Here is an 18,246-nt window from a genome sequence, read left to right on the forward strand (position 1 = left end):
GACCTGTCACGCAAGGAAGCTGGGTGATGGGCAGGGCCTCCTAGGTCCTTACCGGCCTCTCTCCTGGTGCACACAGATTTGTAAGTGATTGCAGCTCTCTGTCCTTTCAGCCATCAACGGGATGGTCTACAACTTGCCTGGCCTGAGAATGTACGAGCAGGAGTGGGTAAGGCTGCACCTGTTGAACCTGGGCGGCTCCCGAGACATCCACGTGGTTCACTTCCATGGCCAAACCCTGCTGGAAAACGGCACGCGACAGCACCAGTTAGGGGTCTGGCCCCTTCTTCCTGGTAAAGAGCTGGGCCCTGGCAGGAGGTCCTGGCTACAAAGAAGCGAGAAGGCAATCTTTGCATCTCTCACTCTCCCTCACGCCTTCCTTGGGCATTTCCTTCTAGGGAGTCATGCACAGGCTCTGGGTGAGCCCACGCCCCGGAGCTGCGTACAGAGCGTGACAAAAGCCAGCTGGGGTGTGCACCATTTGCAGCCCTGGCCTGGCTCAACGTGTGGTCCCAACTGGCTCTGCAGAAGGCAAGGTCTAGTGCAGGCTGTTCCGAGCCACCGAGCCAGCAGGCGTCACGCGGGCCGGGTCTTAAGCAGATTACAGCATGACTCCCACAGGGCTCAGGCAGTGCGTCACGGGGTATTTTGATTTCTTGCATTCTCCCCCTCACTCTATCACTCTGATATCTTCAGGCGAGTGACTACAAGATTCTTAACCTTCAACCAACTTACAAGGCTATTTAAAAAAATTAAATTCTTTTTTAAAAAATGATTATAAAAGCTAAAGAATAACTAGGGTGTTTGGAGCCTTTCATGTGCAAAACAATGATAAGGTTTAAACAAACTAGCCATCTGAAAGGATTCTATTGTGCCAATGAGTGATTTGTAGATATACGTGAGGAGGGCTGGGACGGGGACTAGACGCCACTGACTCGCAAAGCACAGCGGCATCATGGAAACCTAGGCAGCCAGCTGAAATGCCGGCGCCGACACAGAGATTTTACCCTCAGAAACTTTAATCCTGTAGGTCCAGGATTATCAGGGACAGAGTGGATTAGGGCAGACTCACTCCTTGCTGTCCCCCAAGTGGGTGACCAGCCCAGCTCTCCTCACTGGGGGCCTGTGGTGGCAGCGCTGAAAAGCTGGGTGGGCTGGCCCCTCAGCCCTGCAAACCCACACATCTGTGCTCGGGAGGGGGGGCTGGAGGTCTTTATTAGGGTCTGAGGGGTATGACCACCGGCTGTTACTTTTTACCTGCAGCCTGGGGAAAGGCCACAGATTGCAGTGAGCAGATTTGAGTGTGCACTGGCAGGGGGCAGTGGTCAGCAGCAGACCAGACAATCAGAGGTCTCAGGAGTCACATTCTTTCAGGGGTGTGCTGAGCCCGTGTATGTATACTCCGTCCAACTATGTAAACTTGACTGGAAATTGGAAATGTGGGAGAAGGGATGTTTTATTTTAATTTTCTTCTATGAGAAAAGAAAGGCTAATGAAATGAAGAGAGAAAAGAGAAACACAGACAGTAGCTTTGAGGCCCAAGGACAGGCCGTTCCAGGCTGCTTTGATATTTAGGACTGTGGAGCTCCGTACTGTGGGGGCGAACCTGTGACGTTTAGATAAATGAAAGCTTCCTCCCAGTAAGTAAGGGGTGTTCGAGATTTTTTCAAGGCCTGGGGCATTTCTTGGTAGCTGTGTGTGTGGTGGTGGAGGTGGTGGTGACAGTGACACTGTTACTGTGATCTGTCAGTCACACCGGAGTCCTGTCCGGAAAGAAATGGAAAACTCTCTCAGTCCTAGTCTAAAGCTCCTAGTGATGCAGCGATGTTAGGGCTCTCTGATGGCCGTCAGCCTGTGGGAACCCGTTAGTCTTTGAGGGTGTAATGTCGTCTTTCACCCTCTGTTTCAGGCTCATTTAAGACGCTTGAAATGAAGGCATCCAAACCAGGCTGGTGGCTCCTGGACACACAGGTCGGAGAAAACCAGAGGGCAGGGATGCGAACGCCCTTCCTCATCATGGACAGAGGTATCGGCAGGGGCCGCGTGACCCTTTTAGCAGGAGAGTCCCGTTACTAGAATGTTACCTGCTTTTAGATAGGAAGTACTCAGCTCGGAACTCTGATATCACAGAGACACGCTCTGTAGCAGCGATTACTTGCATTCTGGCCGCGGTCTGATTAGGCCACAAATATCAGTCATCGAGGGAACGTGAACCAAAGGGTTCAGCCCGAAGGCACGCCTCCCCCTCAGGGAGCCAGTAGAAAGCACCCCCCTTCCTGACCTGTGACCCATGGGAAAGTACGTGGAAGAAACTCTCCAGACCCCTGGCGGAGAGCAGGAAAAAGATATGAGGAGTCCAGCAATAACCAACGGAGTCACTAAACGTGGCCTCCCCGTATTTGAGAAAAAATGTCCCTCTGTCTGTCCAGCCAGCCAGCATTGGTTAGGCAGCCGCTGAGCACCCAGCACAGTGCCCACATCCAGGTGGCTCAGTGGCTGGTATGCCCTTAGCTGGTATTACCGTGCAGGTGAACTTTTCACAACGTAGTCTTTTGAGGGCTAGTGCTTAATGTTGTAACGTGGCTTATTTTAAGGTATAAGCACATGGAAATCAGTTTTAAAAACTAATCGTATTTCAGGATATCGGTTGTCCTCAAGGGTGCCCTTATTTCTATTCAAGTACCAGCCTCGGGAGTGCCTTAACCATTTTGTGACCAGATACATTTAAGTCAGCGCTAGTCAAAGTCGGAAGCAATATCTCGTTACTGACCCACCAGAAGCACCATCTCTAGCCGTGGAGTCACACCTGGTTAAATGTATTTTCCAAGCAAGAATTATCCGTCGTCCTGTTTCCCGCAGAATGCAGGATGCCGATGGGGCTGAGCACGGGCGTTGTGGCGGACAGACAGATCAAGGCGTCTGAGTTTGTGGGTGAGTACGACATCACAGGCCATGGGAGGAGGTGCCTCCCGCCACGGTGCAGGACACAGCCTGCGAAAGCCGTGCCCGACCTCCGCGCCCGCTGAGTCTGCAGGTCGTGGCCCCTCTGCAGGCTCTTCTCTATCACAGCATGACAAAAAATAGCTCAAGTCGGGCTGCTCGTCTGGTCGAGGAAGGAGCACTGTGGCAGGAGCTGAAGCCTGTCGGCACCCCTTTATCTCTGCCCCCCCGCCCCCAGTACATAAGGGGAGCTTGGCCCCTGACACTGGCAGTCCGACCTACCTATCAGCAGACTGGGTGGGAGGGAACCTGCTCCAACAACCACGTGCCCTTTCCCCTGACTCTCCCCATTCATCCGCTTCTGGGTTCGATCACACGTGGGAGGTCCCAGCCGCACTCCCAGGGTCTTCTCCACCGAGTGTCGGAGTCCCCACTAGTAGGGCCCTTTGCTGTGCCAACCGTTCACCTGTTCGAGAAACTCTTTTAATCATCCCCTGACTGTGTGTCAGAAAGTCCTGATTGTCTTCATGGCTCAGAGCCCTTCCCCAAATCCAGAGGTTGATTGCAAGAGACCGCAGGGCTCCCAAAAATCCCTCCCCTGCCTTCCTGCTGGGAAGGCACACTCCGCACCAGCAGCAGCCACATCGACATGACTAAGGGAAGATAAACTCGACCTGTAGGCGAGAAAGGGGGCGGGTGGTGGCTGACAGCTGACCCTCAAGCCGAGATTTCATCACGTGGACCAGGTCAGGGGCAGAAACCCGCGCCGACTGCCTGGCCTTGTAACTGCAGACGGAGGTCCGAGGGGGTCTGGTTTGCCACCTGCCGTACACCCAAGCTTGCCGAAGAGATTGCGAACTGTGTGTTTTTTTAAAAAATTCATAATACCTTCTTTTCTTCCTTTGGATTTAGGTTCTTGGGAGCCCAAATTAGCAAGATTAAACAATGGTGGATCGTATAATGCTTGGATGACAGAAAAAATGTCAGAATTTGACACTCAACCTTGGATCCAGGTATGACTTATCAATCTGGTCATATTTACTGCTACTGTAACGATGAAAGTGACGCGAATAACTTCTTCTTGCTGTCCTTGCCATGTCGTTAGGGGAGATAGCAATCACTAGGTGTTCGGCAGTGTTCTAAGTGCCTAGCGTACTTGAAATGAACCCTGTGAGGTTGGTTCTAGTAATGTCCCATTTTACAGATGGAAAAACCGAGACAGAGAGATTGACAGATTCTCCAGAGTCGCACGCAGCTAGTTGCTGGTTGAGCTGGGGTTCAGGTCCAGGTCCTCTGCGCTTGAACACGAACTGCATCCAGCCGTTTTATTAGTTTGCTAAGGCCCGGGGGGGGGGGGGGGCTCCTTGGTTCTAAAGGAAGCTGGTCGCACAGCGAGTGACGGCAGCACGTGACTCGCTGACGGGGATGGGACTGCTCAGGGCTTTGCTGTGTTGCAGGTGGACATGGAAAGGGAGGTCCTGTTCACGGGCATCCAGTCCCAGGGCGCCAAGCACTACCTGAAGTCCTACTACACCACGGAGTTCCGCGTGGCCTACAGCTCCGACCAGACCAACTGGCAGATTTTCAAAGGGAACAGCACGAGGAACGTGATGGTGTGTGGGCGGTGTCTTCCTGAGTCTCCGGACTCACCCCACGGTCACTGTGGTTGTGTCCGAGACTCTTTCTTTCTGTGCAAAGACTGCTGGTCTGGGCGTTAGAAACACACAGGGCTTTCTTATGGAGGAAGGGGGTAAAGTGATGGGTCTATCACAAATTAAAGGGATAAGTTTGACTTCTGAAATTTCAAAACTCCACACACACAACTTTTTTAAAAACCACTTTATCGTCCAACTAAATACCCAGACTTTTAGGATTAGCAGATGGTGTATACCACAGAGTAAAATATCTGTTCTTGTGCCTTAAGAGGCTCGTGTTAAAAATATGCCACCAAGAGTTTCAATTGTATTAACTTTCTTTATTCTCATTTTCTATATCACCTGTAACTAATTTTCTATATTATCACTTAGCTATTCCTAGTAATAATCGCTTGTATTATACCTTAAGATAGATCAGAAAAACCTTAAACGATGGTTCTTACTAACCAGTGGCGGGGAGAGAACACAGACCCCAGTCAGATTCCCTAAGTTAAAGAGTTTTACATCTGTACTCACGAGGGATATTGGTGCGTAGTTTTATTTTCTTTTTGTGCTGTCTTTTCTGGCTTTGCTATCAGAGTAATAAATTGGGAAGCATGCTCTTTTATTCTGTCTTCTGGAAGAGATTGTTCAGAATTGGTGTTAATTCTTCAAGCATTGGTAGGATTTGCCGGTGAAACCATGGGGGCCTGCGATGGCTCTTCCGGGAGTCTTAAAATCGCAGACTCAGTTTCTTTAGCAGTGCGGTCTCTTCAAAGTATCTATTTTACATTGGGTGAGTTGGGGTGGTTGGTGCTTTTTCGATAAACGAATCCATTTCCTCTGAGTTGTTCAATCTGTGTCCAGAGTTGTCTACAGTTTCCCCTTATCTTCCTTCTGAGGTCTGCAAGGCCTGTAATGAGCCTGCCCGTTTCTCGTCTGATATCCTTCTCTTTTTACTTTGTTAGTCCTGTTAGAGATTTGCCAGGGTTTTGGGGTTTTTTTTTTTTTTCGTTTGTTTTGTTTTTATCTTGTCAAAGAACTGGCTCATTGTTTCATGGCTTTTATCTGCCGTGTTTCTGCTTTCTGTCTTACTTACTCAGCTGCTTACACAGTCTGCTCCTGCCTTCTGTCCCGGCCGGATCTTTCTGACACCGCTCCGGCAGGGGGACGGGACACAGTCCCCTTACTGCCAGATGGTCAAAGCCCAGGTCCCCCACCTGAGAGGGACTTCCTCCTCCTTATTGCTGAGTGGCAGTGACGTGCAGTCCCCTGGGAGCCCCGTGAGGAGCTGCGAGGATGAAGGTCCTGGGTCCCAAGCTGGCCTCCTCTGACACAGCCCCAGGGGGGGCGCTGAGGGGCCTCCCTGCAGTCTCACAACCGTGGAAGTCCAGGCTCTGCACTTGGCCTTGGCTACGGCTGGGTGGGGTGGGGCTATGGTTGTTTCTATAGAGTTTAGCTTCAAACAGAGCAATTATTGCCTAAAAGTTTTCTGTGTTGCTGGGCCGTCCTTTCTTGGTTCTGAGGCTAGAGAAAGCAGGCTTTTGCTGGGGCTGTTTTGTCTGGACCCACTAGTGTTTCCTGGTGGCTGGCTTCTCCTCTCCCAAGTCTGGGCTCTGTGGGGCGAGAAGGAAACCCGTGTTGTTCCCTGGGTCCTAGAACTCTAGCCAGCCTGCTTCCCTCTCTCCGCCTTCCCGAGCGCTCTCAGGTTTTCAGCTGTACCTAACAGGAAGAATGGGCAGAGGACGCCTGCACCACATGCCTAAAACGGAAGTATCCTCAAATATTTCTAAGACCCAGTGGATTTGGTTCGGGTTACATGGAAACTTACAATTACAGGAGAAAATCAGACCAAAGTTTTACTATAAAATCATGCATAGAGAATTTTTACATAACTAAGCTTTTCCCTTTTCCTCTAGTATTTTGATGGCAATTCAGACGCCTCTTCAATAAAAGAAAATCGGTTTGACCCACCAATTGTGGCCAGGTACATCAGGGTCTACCCAACCCGGTTCTTTAACAGACCCGCCCTTCGACTGGAGCTGCAAGGCTGTGAGATCAACGGTAAGGAGCCGAGATGCGCTGCCGTCTTACCGTCACTCAGAGAGTCAGGACTGGGGGGTGTGGGAGGAGGGGAACACATTTTATTCCTCTTCAGTCGCTTTGGCTCCTAAAAATACCTCTTGGGAAGCAGAGCTTCCACTCAGGTGACGTGACTCAGAAGGACACAGGTGCCAGCAGCCCCTGGAGCACATGGGCTCGGCCCTGACACTCCAGGGAGGGCCCGGAGCCCGGAAGGACGCCGTCAGCCCATTTTCAGTAGAACTGAGGCGCGCACCAAGCCCGACTCTCCCCGGTCCTCCGCTCATTTCGGTGTAATGAGAGTACCCAGCAGCGTTCCAGCACCGATCAGAGTTCAGTGAATGGTCCTGAAATCTCAGTCTGCTTCCCGACTTCCTGGAACCTTGACCTTAGTCTGTATTCCGGTCTGCACCTGTGTAGGTCCCCGAACCTTTGCTGCATAAGCTGCTATTTTTCAGGGGATGTGATGGGACCATCCAGGCCATAAATAAATCCAGGGGACCATCAATGGCCGTAATACAATTCTATATATAACAAAGATGCTTAAGAGTCTTAACAACTACTCTCCTTCTCTGACTCTTCAAGTGGTGCTTTCTAGAGTGTTCCGCTGCAAAGCACATATAGCAAATAATACTTTTCACTGGAGTAAGAGAATAAAGGAGCTGACCCAGGGCCTGGCTGATGCAGACACCACCGGGCCGCTCATGCCCGCAGGGAGAGGCAGCCCAACGCACAGGCCCGCCGGAACCCCACCGTGCTGCGCCTGCTGGGAGGCCCCGGCACCCTCTCTCGGGGTGTGGGGGGGCCACCGCTCACGGTGCAGACTGGAGCGAACCTGGGAGTCGGTTTCTTATCAAAGCAGACAGTGTTACCTCATACTGTTGATATTCTGAGGGGTACAGGTGTGGGCACTTTGCCAGCGCCCAGGTAGCAGTGGGCTGTAACCCCCCGCCCCCCGCCCCCGTGAAATGCAGCCCCGGAGCGGGCCGGGCACTCCTCGGACGTCTCCGTGCACCATCCTTTTCTCCGTTCCCCGTGGTCTGTGATGTGAGGGGCAGTTTGTCCAGCTCACAGAGTCAGGCTACCTAAAACTGGGCATTCGACTCTATTTTCCATACAAGAAGTATTACATTTTTTTTAAATCTCATTTTCATATTATTTATATCAGTATTCTAACATTAATTAGTATTCTTTTTTTTAAAGTCCATAGAAGGATGAATTTTTTAAGATTTTATTTATTTATTTTCTAGAGAGGGAAGGGAGGGAGAAAGAGAGAGAGAAAGAAACATCAATGTGTGGTTGCTGGGGGCCGTGGCCTGCAACCCAGGCATGTGCCCTGACTGGGAACTGAACCTGTGATGCTTTGGTTCACAGCCCAGGCTCAATCCACTGAGCTATGCCAGCCAGGGCTTAATTAGTATTCTAGTTAAGCCTTTTTAAATTGGTTTTTTGAGCGAGAAAGAGAGACATCAATTTGTTGTTTCACTTATTTATACATTTGTTGGTTAATTCTAGTATGTGCCCTGACCAGGGACCGAATTTACAACCTTGGCATATCAGAAGGACACTCTAACCAACTGAGCTACCTGGCCAGGGCCAGCCTCCCCCCGCCCCCACCCCACCCACCACCATGGTGAGAGTAAGGTAGCACTTCAAGGCAACACCTGCATGACTTACTAGCAAGACCCATGTGTCACCCAGATGACGGTGATGGCCAGTGGGCTGGGCTCACTCACGCGCTACGGTTCTCACACTCTCAGATCAGCCTCTCTGCCTGTGACATCTAAATTCACACCCTGGCAGAGTTCTAAATGGTGCATAACATGCATCGCCCTCAAAGGGCTGAAAATAAATCATGGAACGTGAGTACCAAGGGTTCACTTGACCTTCTTCTCTTCAGCCGTTGTGAGAAGAAGAAACGGAGTTCGCTTTCATAGACACAGACAGGGTACTGCCCACCTCGGAGCCAAACGGCGAGGCTCATGACTCTCTGAAGGAGGGAAGTGAGTTTAGACGTCCTGGGGTCAGACTGCCCGGGCCCAAGTTTAGTTTCTCATTCTTCCAGCAGTGTCGCTGCGGGCAACCTACTTTTTCTTGCTGTGCCTTTCTCCTTGCTAACACAAAGGTACTTAGGAGCCTTGCATCCTAGTACAAGGGGAGCCTGGAAACAGGTTCGCGCTTGTAGAGCAACAGTGGATTGTTGTGACGGCCGTTTTGCAGGTACTCAGCGGTCACGGTGTTCCTTGTCGCCTCTGCACACGAAATGCCCTGCAGGGAATGTCGCTGGCGCGTCATCAATCCTGTTACTTTTCTCTCCGCAGGCTGCTCCACACCGCTGGGCGTGGAGAGTAGAAAGATAGAAGACAAGCAAATCACAGCTTCCTCGTTTAAAACGTCCTGGTGGGGCGGCTCCTGGGAGCCCTCCCTGGCCCGTCTCAACGCCCAGGGCCGCGTGAACGCCTGGCAGGCCAAGGTGACTCATCCCCCGTGAGCACAGCCCTCCCTGCTCCAGGAGAAAACAAAGACCCCACCATAAGGAACTCAGGGGGCCGGGAAGCCAGACAGTCACCCCCACCCCATCCCTGCAGGTTGCGGTCCAGGGCTGAGAATCTAGGATACCTGCTGACCCGAGAGCCTCGGTGTTGGCTCTGGCTCACAGAGAGGTCGTTTACCATCTTTGCAGGTCTTTGATCTTAATTTAGACCGGGGCGGGCATGAGTCCAGGCAATGAATATTTTAGGCTTGTGAGCCATACATTTCCTGTCAAAACTACTCATCTCTGTCATTGTAACAGGAAGGTGGCCAGAAACATTATCGAAATGAATGCTCATGGCTGTGTTCCAATAAAACTTTATTTATAAAGCCAGGCAGTGGGCCAGATTTGGCCTAGAGCTGTACTTTGCAGATCCCCTTTGAGACAACTGGCTTTAGTGATACATGATTTAGATTTGTAACATTGTCTCTTTTTCCCCCCATCCCACAGTCCAGCAATATTTTTTTTCTTAAGAGTGCCATTTAAATTGTTTTTGCTTCCTTTTTTTTTTTTTTTTGGAGAACTTGTGACATTCCTTTACACAACTGGCAGCGCAGTAAAATGCTCCAAAACCAGGGTTGTAAGTCAGTGATCTAGGCTGAAGAAACATCTCCTGGAGACTTAGGGTGCCCCCGACACTGGCCCACTGAGTGATTCAGGTGACAGGTTTAGGGGAACTCTTAATAACTGACTCACTTTTCCTGCACTGTTCAATTGACCCGAGGAATCAGAACGAAATCAGAAATAAGAACAGGCCCGTCAACTAATTTATGCGACTTCCCTACTTCCCGTCCCCCTGACTCCCTCCTGTGAGGAGCCCGCACTCCGGTTCCCTGCGCTCTCAGCAGGTTCCCACAGCCTGGCCCCACACCGGGTTACTGTGGTCCTAGTGGGGAACACGGGAGACTGTGGGCCCCACACAGGTAGTTCTGGGCACCAATGTCTATGCCCCCACGCTCATTTCCGGACTTTCAGAGAACCACAGAATGCCAGAGCAGCCAGGGTTCTACAAGCATCTGGTCCAGACTTTCCTCTTACGTCTCAACACAAGGGAGACTGAGTAATTTTCGTCTGGGCCGGTGGCGGGATCAGAAATCCCGTTCTCCCGACACGCAGCCCAGAGCTCCTCCCACCGCCTGAGGCAAGCCAAACACCTCACTTTGCAGTTTTGCAGAGGGGGGAAGCTGAGACCCCAAAAGTTAAAATAATAGAAGTAACAATGTTATGTTACATTCATATCATTTAAAAAATGCAATCATTAAAAGAAAGAAAAAAGGTACAAAGAGAAAGGAAGTCAGCTGTTTCCCAGACGAGCCTTCAGACCAGTGCGTGGTGAGGCCGTGCCACCCCACCCTCCCCTTTGCAGCCTTAAAAAAAAGGCTCCGCATATAACTTGCTCCTGCTCTTTGTGAAGTAGGAAAGGCTCCAGAGACAAAATGCTGGTTTTTAATGCTGCCCTTTCGAATCTGGGATTTTAGGTCAGAGTTATTTGTTCCCCCTTAATCTATCAGCATGAAGTGTCTTTCTAGGGTCTCTGTAGAGAGGCTGAAATTCTAAGCAAGGCATGCAGTACGCAGGCGTGCAAGCGGATGGAAGGGTCTCTACCCCTTTTGTGCCTGCAGGAAAATTGTTCGGGGAGAAAACTCCTCCAAGCTGCCGGTATTCGGTGTCACCAGCACAGCCTTGACCTGAAGGCACACTGCGATACCACCGAATGCCACTAGAGGGTGTTGGGAGGTTAACAAAAAATTACTGCAAATCCTTTTAATTCAGATAACTTCCTTCAAAAATACATAAGGCATATGAGTATATACATACATATGTGTATATATGTATACATACAGACGCGCATATGTGAGTGATGCTGAGTAAAATATATCAGTACTCATTGTTTCGCACAGAACTGAGTCTGTGGAGCATGAGGAAGCTCCCACAGTTGAAACTCACCTCAGGTTTAATACTGTAAACCCAGTCGGTCCTTCTGATCCTCTTTCTGCACGTGCATCCCCCAAACACGTGACTAGGCATTTAGTGGGACTTTTTAAGAATAAATAGAGGATACGGTCCAATTCTTTTACAGAAAACCCTTCAGTAATATCAGCAATACCACATGTTTAAGGAAACTTGCTTTCCAGAATAACATTTTACAGACAAGGTGTCGATGTAATATTTTTCCCCAGCAAATTTCACTTACTTGTTTATTCAACAAATATCTGATGGACGCCGACTGTGCGCCATGCATTGTGGCGAGGGCACAGAAAGAAACTAAGCTGGCCCTCTTCCTTAAAGAAGAAGGATACAAAGAAGTAACCAAATAACGATCGTACCATGTGTGACATGCTCTGGAAGAAGTTAATACACGTCCTGTAACAACAAATAAGGAACTGGGAAGGCTTGGAGGAGACAGGGAGCCCTAATGTCACGGAAAAGAAACCCTTTGAGCTCTGTCCATTTCGGGGTCACTTGGTCTAGAACGGCAAAGGTGCTAGCACCTGTCTTGTCATGGTGTTCTTACCGTTTTCACAGGCAAACAACAACAGACAGTGGCTGCAAATTGATCTGCTCAAAGTGAAGAAGATAACGGCGATCGTCACACAGGGCTGCAAGTCCCTGTCCTCTGAAATGTACGTGAAGAGCTACACCGTCCACTACAGTGACGGCGGGGTGGACTGGACACCTTACAGGCAGAGGTCCTCCATGGTGGACAAGGTACGGGGGGGTGCCCCGGCACGAAGAAGGGAATCAGGAGACGGTGCTGTGCCGAGAGCAGCACCTGGTGTTTGCAAGCAGCTCTCTGTATCCGACAGATAAGCACTGGCACGGACCAGCTCTCTTGGTCCTCGAAACCCTGGCTCTGCGGGTACCTGGCCTGGGGGCAGGCCGTGCTCATTACCTTTCTGCTTCAACTGAGCCACCTGTGCACTTCCACCGTGCACCTGTGCCATCAGTTATGCGTGCGCTTCGGGAGGCTGGGGTCCCGACCGGGGATGCCAGTGCGGTTGGGTTCTGGCGAGAGCCCTCCTCCTGTTGCACCCGCATCTGGCCTTCCTTGCTGAGCACACGCCAAGAGAGAACTCCATGACTCCTCCCCTTTTTGTTATGTGTATTCATTCCATTCAGTCTAATCCTAATTACCTCCCAAAGGCCCCCTCTCCTCAGACCCTCCCGCTTATTGGATACAAAATGTCCAATTTTATTAGATGGATTTTGGGAGGACACAGGCATGCAGTCCGTCACAGGGGTCTGGAGTTCCTTCCGGTGTGAAGTAGCATCCTCTCGGCATTGCCCTGGATGTAGTTGTTACCCATGACTGAACAAGCATCCATGACCATAAGCCAACCAACCGCTAGGCTGGCTGTTTCTTTGCCTTGGTTTGGTTTGTTTCTCACTGTACCAGTTCAGCCTTATGGCGAGATAAGCCTCGTGGTCATAAATAAGTAGTGGTTTAGCTTCTGCTCTGTGTAAATCTTGGGAAACTTGCTGGGGATGCCAAAAAAAAAAATAGAAAAGAAAAGAAAAGAAAGGAAGAGACACAGTTTAGCTGAAGATACAGGGTATATCGAAAAGGAAAAATATAAGCACATGGTTGCATCTTATTTGAAATGTTGGTAGTAGCTAACCATTTATTGGGGCCCCTACCTGGCACTGACTAGGTACCTGTTACATGTTTACATACTTTCTTTTAATCTTCACAACTTCTGTAATGTTATGCTCCCCCTTTGGCTAACGGGGGACTGAGAAGCAGGAAGCAGACGCGACTTGCTCAGCGTCACACAGCTCCGAGGGGCCTGAGGACACGGACGGCTGGCAGCTGGGCCGTGACCCCACGTCCCATGCTCCCCTTTCCCCTCCCTGGGCTCAGATCACCGGCCAGGCGGAACCCCTGGAGAGGTCCGCCTGGGGCGGGACTTCGTCACTGACCGAGGGCCACCTCTGAGTTCACGTCTTCTGTGTTCTTCGAGGCCCTGGCTGTGAACCAAAAGAACTTAAAAGTTATCTGTGAGATTTTTTACACTCATTATACCATCGTTAAGGATTGTCTCACATTTTTGCTTTCAGATTTTCGAAGGAAATAGTAACTTCAAAGGACACGTGAAGAACTTTTTCAACCCCCCGATCATTTCCAGATACATCCGCATCATCCCGAAGACGTGGAACCAGAGCATCGCGCTCCGCCTGGAGCTCTTCGGCTGCGACATCGACTAGAACGGCGCGCTGGAAGACACAGGGAGGAGGTCTCCTGAGGCTATCACGCCGTGAGAGGAGGCATTGCCTTTCAGGGCTGTGTTAAAGTCTCTGCTAGAGAATACAATTTTATATGTGAAACTTTTATAATGGAACTCCTTGCTACCTGTAAGGGAGATGGTGGCCATTATTTTTGCATTATTTTAAATACAAGTGGGAAAAGTTCAAGAACCAATAAGGAAAGGGCTTCTCTTTCGCAATGATTAAGATGCTATATCAAGTAATATTCCTATGGTTGACATGCTTTGTGATAGTTCCTTTAAACCCTAAGCACATTAATAAGAGAGGGTTTTTTTTTTTAAAATAAAAACATTTCTAGCCTGGGTAGCTGTCCTTCCTACATTTTTTCTTTAAAAAAACAAACTGTGATTTAAAAATAAAGGAAACAAACAAGACTCTTAAATGGTTAACTTCCCTTGCCAGTGGAGAGAAAAACAACCTCATCATATGAAATGCTAAGTGCTTAAACTACCCTGTCTGAGCTCCATGGCAATGACCTTCAGCCCCTCCATGAGAAAAAACACAAACACACCTATTTTCGGTAGTCCCACTGGCCTCATGAGTCAGACCGGTCCTGCCTGGGACTGAAGACACGGCACTGTGGTTCAGCACTAGGGGTCATTAGACACAGAGCGGAATGCAAATGACCAGGGGAGAGCTGGACACAGAATCTTGGCTTCGTCCTAGCTGACGCTGGCTGGCATGCTGTTTCAAAACACGGGTCACCCAAGGTGAAGCTGATCGCTGTAAAGCCAGCACTGGGGCTGTCGTCCCGAACGCAGCTCTGCTTGCCAGGAGGGGCCCCTGGCCAACTGACTGCGCTGTGGTCCCTCTCTTGAAATTCCCCTTAATAGTTTTTAACAGTGAGTCCAACCTTTGCAATTTGCAATAGGTCCCACAAGTTATGTAGCTAGGCCCGGGTCCCTCCACTGCAGAAATGGGCAGGGTCTCTTCCCATCTACTGAGGTATAATGGAAGCACCTCAGGCATGATCGAGGTATAAAATCATGCCACATACAAGGTAGGGGAACTGATGAGGACGGAGCATGAGATCCAACCTCATTATTCCATACACACAAAAATGAGGCCACAAAGTTTCAGCAACCTGCCTGGGGCTGCTGCTTGTTCCCATCCGAGCTGAAACCAGAAGCAAGGTGATTCGACTCCCAGCCTCTCCTTCCCGTCTGGTTTCTCTTTCATAAAAATGGAAATTACAGTGATGATGATTCATCCTCCCCAAACAGGTAGACATGAATGTTAATTAATAAGAACTAGTAATTGATCTGAAAAGCACTCATTCGGGGGATCCATGAAATGTTTGGGTTATATAGCTGATCTGTGTAGACATATTAAAACCTCTCTTACTTTGAAATAAAAACATGTGTTTGTATCCCTCTGTTTGAAGTCATTTAGATGAAATTACAACTTTTGCCGGGCGGTGTATACCGTCCGCTGACCTACCGTACACCACTGTTGTTATGTCATAACCGGTTGCTACAGAAAAGAAAGAAATGACTCACAGTAGAATCATGACTTGGAAGAAGCCAAACAGATACAACCTGTGCGTTAATCATTCTCAATGAGAGCTGGAGAAGAAGAGCTGTGGGTGTATCACAAACACAAAACGGTCAGAGGGAACACGGAATTCGTTCTCCGGGATTTTTTCAAGCTGCTAAAAGAAATGACACACTTCAAGCCACCTTTCAGAATAACTTTGAGTAATCACCGTGTTCTGAGTTCAGGACCGTCAAGGCAAACGCAGGGGGAGAGCCCCAAGCAGGTAGCTTGGATCCTCCACACGAGCAGGAAATGTCTCACTATGTACTGCTGTGGATGGGCCAAGAAGAAGCGAGTCACAGGCAGTGGGATTTGGCTCAGTGAGTGGCACATGCCCAAGGCAGTGGGCCTAACACCTACTTAAAGATGGCAGAGTTCCACGCTACCGTTTTTCTTGTGTGTGTGTTTTTTCTTACAGAGAGTTATGTCATGAAACATTGTGAATGCCTGATTCTCCCAAGTCGTCACGTGCTGGCAGTCAAGAGGCAGGGAAAGCAGAGGGACTCGGGCACACCAAGGGACAGTGTGTGGGGAGACATTCACACGGTCGATGCCCAGGAGACAGAGTTTTTCATATCTAGGTGCTGACTGCGGCAGATTCCACCGATCCAAGATCTGATCTCTCTCGGTTCTGTGCAAGGTCCTCACCCAAAGATATACGAGTGTTTGGCATTCAGTATATGGACATAAAGCTCAATAATATTAACTTCTGTAGATGGACCACCATCTCGATTTTTTAAAAATAAGTATTAAGCCTATTCTATCTACGAAACAAAGCACCGTGACAGGCGTCGTAGCGGAGAATCTGTAAAGACAGGAAAAGATGTCTCTCTGAACACTTGTCCCTTCGAACACTTGTTGTCTGGCTGCAGGGAGAAGCCGAGCCCGAGAAGCCAACGCAGGCTGCGGGCACACTTCACCCTGAGTGGTGCGTAGTGTGGAGTCGGTCGGAGGACCGACCCACGCGGGATAGAGTCAGACTGTGAAAGCTCTTGGGGCAGGGGATTTGACCCTGACCTTGAAGACCCTGGGCAAATATTAAGGCGATCCGTGCAGAACCCCAGAGAAGTGGATTGGGATAAGGGTTAGTGAAGTCAGAGAAGCATAAGAGCCTTGTACTTAAATTCAGGCACCTGTAAGCTTTCCCTGACATACCCACCCACTCTTCCTGCTCCTTCAGGACTCGGGCTGATACTGGCCTCCCCCACCACCCCAACCTCCCTCCACCTCCCGCCCTCTGCACCATGCCCACCAACTCAGTGTTTTGCAAGGTCAAAACAAATACAAACAGCAGCTCCCTGGGAGGACCCGACAATCCGGGGGGAAGGTAAGAGAAATATACATAAACAAAACATATCCCCATTCTGCGCACTGTGGGTGATGGATGGCGGTGGCCAGATACGTGGGTCACTGTTGGCGCCATCATGGCTGCCTCTTTGGACAGGGCTCTGACTCCCTGTGGGCGACAGGACAGGTGTGCTGACCAGAGGGCATGGCCGTGGAGCAGGGACAGCGTGGGTAAAAGTGTGTCACGTGTGGGAAGTTGACTGAGAGATGAGGGGACTATCCGGGTAACGGCCAGATTGGAAAGGGCTGATGGGGTCCACACTGCTTTGCTCTTCCGTGAGCCCACGTCCAAGCCCCTGGCACTCATCCAGCTGGGTGTTCGTGCTTTACACTCGGGGCAGCTCCCAGCGTCTCAGGAACGACGTGCAGATTAGATGACTTCATACGCTTCCCTGCTTTTATTGTTTTTTTTTTGGCAAGAAATTTGGTAATGGGTTTATCTGTTCTATTCCTCCCTGTTGACTAAAGGGGCTTTCTGCAAGTCTGGAATCTGGCAGCCAAGTTTAACAGTGTGACAGATAATATAAACCTTTCATTTTCTGAGCGGTCGTGAGGAAATAGTGACAAAAGCTGTATGTCTATGTAAAGTGCTTATAATATAGGTATTGATTATTACCAATAGGAACATCATTAATAACAATGATCGTATAACTATGACATACTATAATATCAATAGAATGGTGTTAATTATTATAAACAATTGTTATTCATCCCTGCTATGTTGCATGCCTCGTTTTATACCACTCATCACTTTTTAAAAATTGTGGTGAAATATACATGACAAAAGTGGATGAAATGGCAAGTCGTCTAGGTTCGCAGTTCCGGGGTGTTCGGTGTGCTCACGCTCTGGTGAAACTATCATTATTGTTTGCAGCTGCTGTTTCCAGCCTGCGACTCCACCCTTCCCCGGCAGGTGGCGAGCGCGGTCCCGCAGCACGCCCAGCGTCGGTTCTGACCGCCCGTGGCGGTCAGGCGTCCACTGTGCAGGCCGAACAAAGGGTTCAACAGCTCGCACGGACTTCCTTCAGTGGTTTTAACTGACCTCATTATGCTCTTCTCCATGGTAGAGACTGTACGGTTTTTTTTTTAATAGCAGCTGCAAACACTGACATTCCAGCCCGAATCCACAGTCCGAGAATGTGATTCAGAAATCACTGTCAATTATCCACAGACAAGCTGGGTCATAGAAAGCAGGAGTAAGGAGAAACATACTCGGTGAGAACGATTAATGGGCTGCCAGTTGCGTTCAGGAGGCTTCCAACAGGGAGAAGCACGTGAGTTGCGCCAGAGGCTAAGCTGGAAACAATGGTCCGCATTCGAGGCTGTGGCGTGGTGTAGATTCGCAAGCAGACTGTGGAGACAGTACTTTCCTGCAGCGCACCAAACAGGTCTTTAAATATCAGTGGCTGATGGTGAGAGCGTGGTTTGATGTTTGCCGGGTTATCATAAAGAACCTTCTCGGCCCTGCCCCCCAGCAGCTAACGCTCCACATCGATGGTTCTCGTACTTGTCCAGGTGGCAGAGTAGCTGGAAAGCACCCTGCTCTTGGTGAAAACTAACACAACGCAATTGCATGGCTATCTGAATGAACTGATATTTTTACTTACCTCATCTTATTCCCTGGAAAGTTTTATGGTTGCTTAAAAGAAAACATAGCATTCTACTTGGCGACATATGTGAGAAGCCGGAGAGAAAGCAAAGACAGAGGTAGGGACACAAACGAAAGGCAAGAAAGAGGATGACATGAACACGCGGAGCAGTAACCGGGTCACTTTGCTATGGGCGGGCTTGGGTTTAGCAGGATGTCTTTTTAATAACAGGTGCAAAAAGAAAAACCTTATTAGTTATACAAGAGCGTGTACCCAAAAAACGTTCCGAAGAAGAACTTTTCTTGATACTGACATTCAAAAT

At 49.6% G+C, this 18,246-nt stretch overlaps 1 protein-coding gene across 2 annotated transcripts in view; it reads left to right on the plus strand.

Moving 5' to 3' along the window:
- F5 (coagulation factor V) overlaps positions 1 to 14,821 on the plus strand; it is a 52,939-nt gene extending 38,118 nt beyond the window's left edge. For both annotated transcript variants that reach the window (XM_036015960.1, XM_036015959.1), the window contains 9 exons: positions 111 to 290; positions 1,907 to 2,023; positions 2,857 to 2,928; positions 3,850 to 3,950; positions 4,395 to 4,550; positions 6,491 to 6,635; positions 8,975 to 9,126; positions 11,713 to 11,895; positions 13,246 to 14,821. In XM_036015960.1, coding sequence (XP_035871853.1) covers positions 111 to 290; positions 1,907 to 2,023; positions 2,857 to 2,928; positions 3,850 to 3,950; positions 4,395 to 4,550; positions 6,491 to 6,635; positions 8,975 to 9,126; positions 11,713 to 11,895; positions 13,246 to 13,392 — 1,253 coding nt within the window. In that variant the 3' untranslated portion in view covers positions 13,393 to 14,821. The remainder of the gene's footprint in view (positions 1 to 110; positions 291 to 1,906; positions 2,024 to 2,856; positions 2,929 to 3,849; positions 3,951 to 4,394; positions 4,551 to 6,490; positions 6,636 to 8,974; positions 9,127 to 11,712; positions 11,896 to 13,245) is intronic.
- Positions 14,822 to 18,246: the final 3,425 nt, after the last annotated feature.

This window comes from Phyllostomus discolor, chromosome 14, assembly GCF_004126475.2.
Source record: "Phyllostomus discolor isolate MPI-MPIP mPhyDis1 chromosome 14, mPhyDis1.pri.v3, whole genome shotgun sequence".
NCBI classification, from domain to species: Eukaryota; Metazoa; Chordata; class Mammalia; order Chiroptera; family Phyllostomidae; genus Phyllostomus; species Phyllostomus discolor.